Raw genomic sequence first — 10,869 nt, forward strand, 5'->3', positions numbered from 1 at the left:
AGCAAAATATTTTGCTTCTTTATTCCCACGTCCAACAAGCGGTGTTGTACTTGAATCACCCGCCATTGTCACTTCTCCTGTGTTCGTCTTTTTCATGTTGTTTTGATACATGCAAAGCCATGTTTGTTCTGTAGATTGCAATAAAGTTTTTTTTTAAAGTGTCCGTCTTCTTCGCTGATTCTTCTTCTATGCTTTCCGTTAACTCCTTGTGTAACCCTAACCCTAACCCTAACCCTACAGCGCCACTCCAGACTTGGCATATACATTACAGCCATTAAACGTCCTCAGCGTCTTCTTTTGGACACACGCAAGTCTTGAAATGCTTCTGTATGTACGAGATTTGTTTGAGGAACGAAGCCGGCTTTGCTTCTGTTTGGACGGGGCCTCAGACACAAACATTCTTTTAGGTAGGTGACCACTGATATTGTTGGTCTATCTAACTCCACGCATTTCTGTCCTTCTAAACACAAACACACATGCATGAATCCTTACCTGCGGACGGTGATCTGTAGAGTCTTATATGATCCTTTGACAAGGGCGATGGCTTCCTGACGATAACCTGTCAGCTCGATGTCATTTATGATGATAATCTCATCCCCCACCTGTAGTGGGCACTCCAAACTGTCTGCCTTACCGCCCTCTTCCACCTGCAAAGACACGTATTTTGTCACTCTTACATCCATGTACATCCATGTACTAGGAGATTTTAAAGGGCATTGACATTTCATTATTTTTTCAATGGGAGTCAATAGCTGAGGTTGCACTGCCCTCTGAAATGCGCAAACTACAAATTGCATAATAGCAAATTGGCAATGAAAACACTGACATTTATAAAAACCTCTTAAATATTGCACAAACACATTTTTCGCATTTCCACTAGTCATGTGACCCCGTCTGGCCACGTGCGTGGGAAGTAAAGGAAGTCAAGGGCCAATCCATAGCCACTCACTTTCGTGTCGTAACTTCCTCCTGGAGGGATAACAAGTCTTTTTAACCACAAAGTGATATAGCTATAGCGCTATATGAGGATCAGACAACATACATGAGTTGTAAGCGCGCACACACACGCACACACACACACCACCAACGCCAAATGTCCGTCCCACCCAATCAGGGAAGAGACGTTTTTATAAAAATGCAGCAAATGAGTTTTTTGCGCATAGTGTTGGTTTTCTGTTCAGCAGTTTTTTGCCTTAAATAGGAATTTTTATGCACGAGAGCCTTTTGTCTTAGAGAAGAAGAAAAAATCCCAGTCGGCCTTATGTGCATTTTTATTGTTCAAACTATTTGTTGTTGAAGGCATACATGCATTACATGCATTAAGCATGAAATATATTATTAAGATACTGTGATTTACATTGGCTAAATAAATTTTTTTACATATTATGTCCCTATTTAAAATGTTTTTTTGTTTTTTAACATACATTTGTTCAGGAAGTGTGTGGTGCTATGAGGTTCCCAGTAGTGCTGATGAAAAATTATGGCCTTCTCCATCATTTAGGTTGCCCATCAGTGTTCTAGAATAGTTGAACCTTGCAGGGCTTCACTTGGTAAACTATGTTAGCTCTAATCAAATATTTCATGAAATATGCAAAAGAGACATGAATGACACGTTTGTGGTGATTCATCACACACACGTTACTGTTTCAGCATCGCTCCAACACTTTATCAGCCCTACTGATGACGGCTCTTAGCTGCCTGTGAGTGAGTGAGTGAGTGAGCCAGCGGACATCAACATGTGTCGGTTGAGTATGTGTTATGCCATGTCAAGGTCACATTGTTTTGTTTTCTCTGCTTCCCTGTGAGATAAGTGTACTCACACTTTGCCTTGGCCTTCCAAATGTCTGCACATAAGCAATCCAGTCAATTACATTGATTGTTAATAGAAATATGTATCATTAAGTCTGACATTTTCAGACAATTCATTGTTCTAATACGATCAAATCCATATTCGTCAAATTTAGTTGTGTAGAAAAGTATTTTTTGTAAAAAAAGAAAGGAAAAAAATCATAATTGATTGATAGTATTTTGGACAAGAACTGCATGAGAAGTCGTGCCGTGCTGATGTCATTGAAGTGCACTGCGTATTATTTCAACAATCCAGACTTAAGTTGTCAAGCATGCAGAAGCACAATTTGGATAGATTTATATGAGTGTGTCACATCATTCAATGGAATGGCATCAATGCAACCACCTAAAATGTTCAGAATGCCAAGTAGCACAACGTCTTTTTGTAACATCTTATGTAATTCTCCATGTTTTGCCTTACATTAAAATACCATGAACCATGAATTCATATGATAGACAATTTAGCTACTTTTTAAACATTATTAGGTTAATAGAACCTGTGTTGAACAATACTTGACACAAAGCATTTTCTTCAACACTTTAGTAGTCATGCATGCACTCCACTGTTCATTCAGCTTTAGTTGATGGAATTGTTTTCTTACACTTTACAGTTACAGTCTTTCTGAATATGCAGCACATATCTGTGATTTTCCAGGGATAGTCCCAATACAGAGGAGTCATAGGGATGTCAATGTGCAATAGCTACACAATCTCCTCTTTAACTCATGCCAAAATACTGTCAGCATGTGCGCAATCCCCAATCTTTCTACAATACATCCAACAAAGTAAGAATATTGGATCTTTACAAAATGTCAAAATGACCAAAGGGGTCCTAAAAAACAATTAAATAATTGTTTTCTATTCAATTTATTTCCATAATATACGAGTGATATCTCAATGACAATTCAAATGCGTATTCATATATTCTGTCCTCTATTATCATTATTACATTTTACTTTGAGTGTGAATTACCAGATATATCACCTGTTAAATTACTTACTAGTTCTTGATTAGTACATTAATATTTCCAGTATACCATAATGAAGTATTTTTCCACACTTGTGGGGTCTCTTTTAAACTCCACCCACTCTCTGTGAGCCTGAATATAGTGCCTAATTCTGGAAGAAGGATTTCATTGAGTTTCCTCCAAATAAATCATCAGTTGTTCATCACACAATTGCATTCCCGCTGTTTAATCCATACTGACGGCAAAAAGTCTCGTTCCCAACAAACGGCATGGCGCGTGATATCAAGATTACCCCTCCTACTCTGGTCCTGACTGTATCCCATACACTCAAGGTTTTCTTGCTCAAAAAAGGAGGCATTTTAGGGTAAGACTACATTGAGTTCTGCTCTACAGTACTTGAAGCCATCTAATATCATGGTTGTTGTATATATTGGATTATAACATTCAAAAGGAACTGTTTATTTGCAGCAACGTCACTCTCCGGCAGCGGAAGTCCATTCAAAATGGCGGCGTGGGAGGGACGATAGTTTGTTTCCTTTAGCACTAAACTCATTCATTATTTCAAAAGAAAATGTCTGTCAAGATCACAGACTTATATATGAATGGACTAACAATGACGCTTACTTGCTGCTGCGAGAAGTGAAGCCACCGGCGGCCATTTTACATTGCCAGCCGCTAACGCCACCTATTTTCAACCCATTGATTTCTCTGTGGCGTTTTCAAGTTATTTTCTGTGTCTACGGCAAAAATGCTACTGATGAAGCTGGGAAAAGCACTACTTGCACATTTGATCGGTAAGCATGCGATTACACCATGTCGGTTAAATTTGTTCGCCAACTAAAACAACACTAGGCCAAAATACGTAGGAACTCCCCAAAATATGTAACTTCTGCTCTTGGCTGATTTTGCTCCGCCTCAGAAATGCAATTTGTGGCGATTGTGTCGTGGTACAGCAATGAGTCTGGTTTCCAGGCTGTGCTCGCGCACCTGCGCATTGCTTTTGTCCAGCTCTGTGTTTAATCATTTAGAATAGAATTTGGTAGCAGTCTGACAACATATCGAAATTTGAAATTGTAATCTCTTCAAGTCGTCACGAGCAATTAAAATAGTGACAGTCGCAAGTCATTTCTATTGCATATGCTCGTGACTTAAGTTATTGAGCACTGCTTGGAAACAACAGACTCCACCCATCTGGTCCTCTTCACATGTTAAAACAACTGCCAAGAATCTCTCACAAGGCACGTCAGACCCCTCCTCTGACTCAAAACACATTTTGCACCTCACACTTGAGATCTTTTAGTTTTAAAGGTATCAAAATGTGATGCTTTCATACCATCAAGTGTTGTACGTAAAAGACAAAAACACACACACACACAACGGTGGGTGAGATAAAACAACATTGTGGGTTTCAAAAGGCACATCAGGCAAATATGGGATGTAGTATTGCCACTAATGATAGCATGTAATTTTGACAACCAAAGAAATTAAAATTACAACTGCATCGTAGGAGTTTCACTAACACAACGGAAATTGAACATCTTCTGTAAAGGAACACCCTTGAAATGTAAACCATTTCACAATCTGAAAACAAAATGTGCCTGTGTGTGTGTGTGTGTGTGTGTGTTGGGGTGGGAGGGTAGCTCGCTATGGTATTCCAGCTGATATTCATTATCATGCAGACAGCAGATCAGCTCAGTATGTTCTCACTGTGACTAAACTAACAAACGTTATCTAATTAATATAGACTGTGATTTAAGAAAACATCTTCAGACAGCAGGAGGACCCTTGGCTGAAATAAACGAGTGATTTATTTATATATATATATATATATATATATATATATATATATATATATATATATATATATATATATATATATATATATTGCCCAACCAGGTGTCGTTTGATCTTTTACGATAAAGGGAAATATTTTGTAGAGCCTTTTGGAGCCCTGTGCAGTTTTAGCTTGTCAATTTGGTTCACCGGAGGGATTTCAGTAGCACAACTGCAATACATTTTAATTGAATTTAATTCCTTATTAATTGATCCTCAATGTACTGATGACGCTATGGCATAATAAACTGAAATCATGTTTCTCATGCCACTATGTCAAGGCTGGAAATATCACCCATATTTTTGTGCAAACCAAGTATTTATTTTTGTTTGTAATCCTAGTGCTAACTGCCCTACTCATTTGTCCTTGTATCTCCTGAGTCCTTTTTTGCAACGTCACAGTACTGTGACTTTTATCTGATACACAGTACGATCTGCACTGTGCTAACCATTTTTTGTTATTGAAAATAATTTGTTTCAAAGTGTCACATTGCTGTTGCCACATTATGCATCAAAGGCTCATTTATCCCTAATTATCAGCCAAAATACGAAAACACAGGATCTGGCATTGACGCTATCAAGAGCTAAATTTTATGAGTCCGCACAATTTTATCAGTCCATACATGGCAGCTTTCGTCCTATTGATAAAGGATAAATGCACTGTATATGTATCTTGACAATTTGGCTGTGTACAAATGAGGCGGCATGACTCAGTGGTAGAGTGGTCGTCTCCCAACCGCGAGGTTGTGGGTTCGATCCACAGCCCTTGTGACCATGTCGAAGTGTCCTTGAGCAAGACACTGAACCCTGATTTGCTCCCAGTGGACCTGCTAACAGCCGACCAATGGTGTATGTGTTTGTGTAAATGGGTGACTGCGAGGCATTGTAAAGTGCTTTGGGCACCATATGGTGTAGATAAAGCGCTACATAATCAGCAGTCCATTTACCAATCACACAGTTCTCGCAGCGATTCATATGATAAACCAATTAAAAAGTTATTTAACCTTTAAATTCTCATCCCAAGTAATCGCTAGCAGGCATGATTTGTCGTTGCAGAACTAATACTACTTTTTGCTTCCTCTTTAAGAATCATGGGAAATGTAGTCCTAAATGTAGCGTATTTCCAATGTTACAATGTGGGGTAAACGCCACAGCCAGCTTCCAATAGCTGCCGGGGCCAAGCAAAAAAACTGTCAATCAAGATAATATTTATTTAGCAATAGCTAAAGTAATAACTAAAGCTGTCAAACGATAAAAACAATTTAATCAGATTAATCAAATCTTAGAATTTTGATTAATCGCGATTAATCGCTTAGTTAAAAAGGCTTTTTTAACAACATTTTTTCGCCCTCCTAATTTGAAGAGCTCTTCTAGTGATGGACCGAATATTCGGCCACCGAAAAGCCGAAATAATATTGCCGAAATAAATTGAGGTTACGCAAGCAAAAAAAACGCTGCAAGCAAGCGTCTGCTTGAATTAAACAGCGAACGCAGGGATGAGTGGCCGCCTTTTCTTCTCGCTAGCTTTTTAACGTGTGAGTTTGCACCGGTCGGTCGCAGCAGCTCCCGGGGTTATGACGCACACCGGAGGAGAGGGGCGTCGCTTGGTGTACAACATTTAAGCGGATCGAAAAAATTAATTAATACATGATTAATGCGATAATTTTCTGTGATTAATTAATTAGTTAACGCTTTGACAGCACTAGGAATAACACAACCACTGGTCACCAGATTGACTAGCAATTAAATAGTTCTTGATGAGAATATATTGTATATTTAGTTTTCAGTGAAATTGTAGTATCCCACCCAGTTTTCAATTTTGAAAATCTGGTCACCCTATCTGAAAACGATCGAATTGGATTCAATGATTATGTTTTTGATAACATTGGGGAAAAGCAAACAGCAATCTGCAAAGGTTGTAACTCAAAAGATAAGACACAATAAATATGTCTTAAAATACATGCAAGTTGTGGTAACTTTACAGTTAAGCTTACTAATAGCTAGTCAAACATTAACTCAGCTTCATGCCAGTTATGCATTTAATCGAAAAGACAATTAAGTTATAGACAATACTGAACAAAGATTGGTGGGGCACCATTTAAAAACAGTGATTAGGAATGTATTAGTACAGCTTCTGTAAAGAAGATAAGTACTGTACAGACACTGAATGTAAAGTGACTTGCTTAACCCGAGTAAAGATTTGGGGACTCAACTTGTTTTAATAAATAAATAAATAAATGCCGTGTCACTCTTCAGTCTAGTTAGTTCCATGCAGTTCACAACCTCCAGATTAAAGTCATTAAGACTATTTAGCCTGAGCTGAAATGTGTGGAATAGGTGAACCTGTGAAATAAAAGCAGCTTAACGAGAACCAATGTAGATGGGGAATGATTGAATTAGACAGACTTGAGGTTATATTGGAGTTAAACAAAAAGGTCTAGAATTTGACAAACCAGACCCAGGATGCATCACAAAATAAAAGTGTGTTGTTCATTTCTCCACCCCCCCAAAAAAAGAAAAAACACATAATTCACATTCTTGTCTTATTATACGGCCTTTTGGCTTTCGTCCCAGGAAAACACCCTCGCACATATAATAGCAAGCTTGCCTGCTGATTTGCATTTTAGTAAAATGAGGCCATGGCAGCTCTCAGGGAAATAATTACTTATTAATTCCAATTAAGTTAGGCTGGTGCGTAAAAAGTAAATAAAAACAGAATACAGCAATTTTCAAAACCCATATTCAATTAGGTACAATACAAAGACACATTAATTAATGTTCAATTTGATTAACTTTATTGCCTTATTTTGCAGATATTCATTAATTTTGTATTTAATAACTACAACACATTACAAAAAATCTGGGACACGGGCATGTTTACCACTGTGTTACATACTCTTCCTTTTAACAACAATCAGTGTTTGGGAAGTGGAATTATTTCCCATTCTTGCTGTACACACTTCAATTGCTCAAAGGTCCGGAGTGTCTGTCGTCGTATTTTGCACTTTGTAACGCACCGTATCTTTTTCAATAGGAGACAGGTCTGGACTGCTGGCGGGCCAGTCTAGAACACACACGCTTTTACAACCAAGCTGCACTGTTTAACATATACATGTAATATTCATTGCTCTATGGGTAATTGTTTACCATTGAGTCTTAAGGCTGTAGTGGCACAGTATCTAATATTGTCATTTGATTGGAAGATGGGAGTGGGATTAAATATGTTTTCTTCTTCCCACTCCCAATTGGACTTTTGCTACCAATTTGCTTTTTTTTTGTTGCAATATGACATTGACTGCGTTGCTTTTGCTATTGTCTGAAACAAATAAAAGTGAAATGAATTCACACATATGCAAAAGATGAACTTTTAAGGGAGGCCAATGTTGTGTGGCTAATAAAACGGGTTATCCTTCCTCCCACTGAGCCATTTTTTGTTGGCAGAGAAGAACCACTTGGATAGTGCAATACAGCAATTATAAACATCTCTTTAATAACGCCATTTAATGTGGAAATCTGACCAAACCTTAGGCACAAATGTGCCTAAAAAGCCCCACTAAGTTCTGAGATTTCAACATCTTAAACTCTGAGTTTACCTTTCAATCAGCTTGTGGGTGTGAGCCTCATATGCCAATTTTTGGCAAAGAAGGCAGTTATGATTGGGACCCATGAACTCTGCTTAAATACAACAGACATGACACTATTTGAAATAAAGAATCTGAATAACTCTGTTGACATATAACGGTATTAGCTACACTTGTTAGATTTTTTTTTTTTTACTATATTATTTATTCGTTATGTTTTATAATAAAAATAGTAGTGTCTGTACAATTGCTGTTTCCACTGAAAAATATATATGAATTAAAAAAGTACACCAGACAGAGTGCAAGTAACCTGCAGTGAAAACTACGATCAAATGAATTCTATACTATGACAAGCTATGCTAAATAAATTAACCAAATGCTATACTAATAAATCACTAGCCTAAAAATCAATACAAAGATGTTCACAAACACTACTACTCCAACTTCAACTCTCTAAGAAGGAGTGTAAGGAGGCATATACGAGACTGAGTCGGTGGGTGGCAGAGCAACTACGTGAGTTTCACGGAAGTGACATTAGTAGCCTGTGCTCGTCCAATGAGAGGACAAACAGCCAAATTGTGTTTATCCCAGTGTTTAACCTGAAGATGGCGCCAGTCAAGCGGGTTTTGCCCCAAATTCAAGATTTCAACAAACATGCACTAAAATGTCAAAATAATGACTAGCATATGTAGACAGCGTTAATAGACACCTGTTTCCACAGTTTATCACCCAAAAAAGTGTATTTGGTGTTGAGTTACTCTTTAAATAGCATTACATTTTGCCATTTTAATAATTGCTCCCACAGATAATACTGTATATGCCTGTAAATTTTGTATGCTCTGTTTGCATGTGCTGCTTGCATGTGTTAAAGTAATAGTTGTTTGAAGGTTATAATTAAGTTTACGTCTCAAGTCAAAATGGCAGTGTAATGCTGCATTCAAGGACAAGAGCAAGGTGGAAAGTCAGAAAAGCTCAACTTCCCACGCCCCTTTGAACTCAAGAGTTCCAAGTTGCAAAGTGACATTGGATAAAAAAGGACCCCTACATCACTGACCGACTTCAATCTGACATCATTCGACAATAGAGACATATGCTACATTCGATGAAAGTGGGAAGTTGGACTTTTCTGACTTCACATCAAGAAGTGAGCACGGGAATGCACATTTGAATTCATGCATCTAAATTGTGAAGTCAAAGAAAAAAAGGAGACCGATTTCACTGACCAACTTCAATCTGACATCTTTCGACAATGGCGAGCGAGCCCATGGAGAGACAGACCATGAATGGAAAAACATAATTTACAACATTTTAAACAGATATTTATTTATATTTGTGTATTACTTTAATCATTTGAAATAGGTTCACGTAACACAACATGATTTGGATTGATTGTGTTGAATAGAACAACAAACAATTTAGTAATCACCCATCTTTGTTGTTTACATTCGCCTCGAATGCATTGAGGTCAGAATTAAGTGGGACGATCAGAGCAGGATCAATATGACTTCCCACCGTCTTGGTGAAAGGAAGGTCTCCCCTCATTGAAAAACATTGGACTTTGGATCGTTGTAATTTGATTTGAGAGGATTATTTTGATTTCCAAATGTGATGAAATGTTGTTTGACTACTATAACAATCTACCTGGTTTGTATGCTAGTCACAGGCATAAGCAATACAATACCGTTTGTTTTCACCGTGCAAGGTGCGGAAATATCAGAAATGCCCGGATGTTCGTTATTACCAATACTGTTAGCTCAACCATGACATACAACATTAGTGTTAAGGCAGTGAACGAAATTACATGTTTCCATAAAATATTTTGTTTACGTTTAAATCTCTTTTGCTTTACATTCGTTTTAATTATAATACTTTCAAATATGTTAAACGTACATGGGGGAAGTTTAGTTATTTGGTTTCACTATCCTGAAATGTAGGCAATCTTGCGTGATGAGGGAGGGATTCACTGTCTGTACTGTAGTTTTGCTCTTATGTTGCCTACAAAAACATGACCCTAACGGTACTATTGCCAATGGGAAAGAAATATTTAAAGCGTACACTGCATTTAGTCTTTCACATATTTCAAATTATTGTACCGGAAGGGTTACTGCAAAATGAACATTTTCAACATTGTTTGAGGTCATTGACATTATTATACCTTGGAGATGATGAGGGGCTCCCCATGCTCCAGGCCGCCCTGAAGTGTAAATCCCCAGGGCGCTCCACCCTGCAGCTGGGCCTCCACAAGTGCCCACCCGCCTCTTCTTCTTCCGCCCGCCGCCTGCTGGAGCCCCGCCCGGTCACCGTCCATGCCCGTAAAGGAAGCGCTCCTACCGGGCTCGCCAGTCCTCAGTCCGGCTGCGACCGGGCGGACCGCGGGGGGTACCAGGCTGACGAAAAGAGTATGTCCTTCACGAGCACATGATCGTCGATCATTTAAAACTCCTGCTCGATGAAAAGCAAAGCAGGAGGTATCCGGGCACAGAGTTGCAAAGTGCACCGTGCATTCCTGAAGCGCAAAGAGTGGCGAAAGGTCCGGTAAAACAACAGCAGGACACTCACTGGAAATAGTTTGTAACACTTTGAAAAACGTTTGGAAGTTCACTGAATGGAGAAAGGGATCACACTCCAAGATAAACGGCG

At 38.5% G+C, this 10,869-nt stretch overlaps 1 protein-coding gene across 2 annotated transcripts in view; it reads right to left on the reverse strand.

The window, feature by feature from the left end:
* shroom3 (shroom family member 3) overlaps positions 1 to 10,869 on the reverse strand; it is a 63,339-nt gene extending 52,470 nt beyond the window's left edge. Inside the window, exons 1-2 of one of the 2 annotated variants that reach the window (XM_086096766.1) lie at positions 10,385 to 10,869; positions 493 to 647 (exon numbers count right to left, since the gene is read on the reverse strand). In XM_086096766.1, coding sequence (XP_085952892.1) covers positions 493 to 647; positions 10,385 to 10,537 — 308 coding nt within the window. In that variant the 5' untranslated portion in view covers positions 10,538 to 10,869. The remainder of the gene's footprint in view (positions 1 to 492; positions 648 to 10,384) is intronic. The other variant, XM_086096765.1, reaches the window with a different exon arrangement.

This window comes from Leptonotus elevatus, chromosome 15, assembly GCF_054856555.1.
Source record: "Leptonotus elevatus isolate MCC_2025b chromosome 15, RoL_Lele_1.0, whole genome shotgun sequence".
Classification (NCBI taxonomy): Eukaryota; Metazoa; Chordata; class Actinopteri; order Syngnathiformes; family Syngnathidae; genus Leptonotus; species Leptonotus elevatus.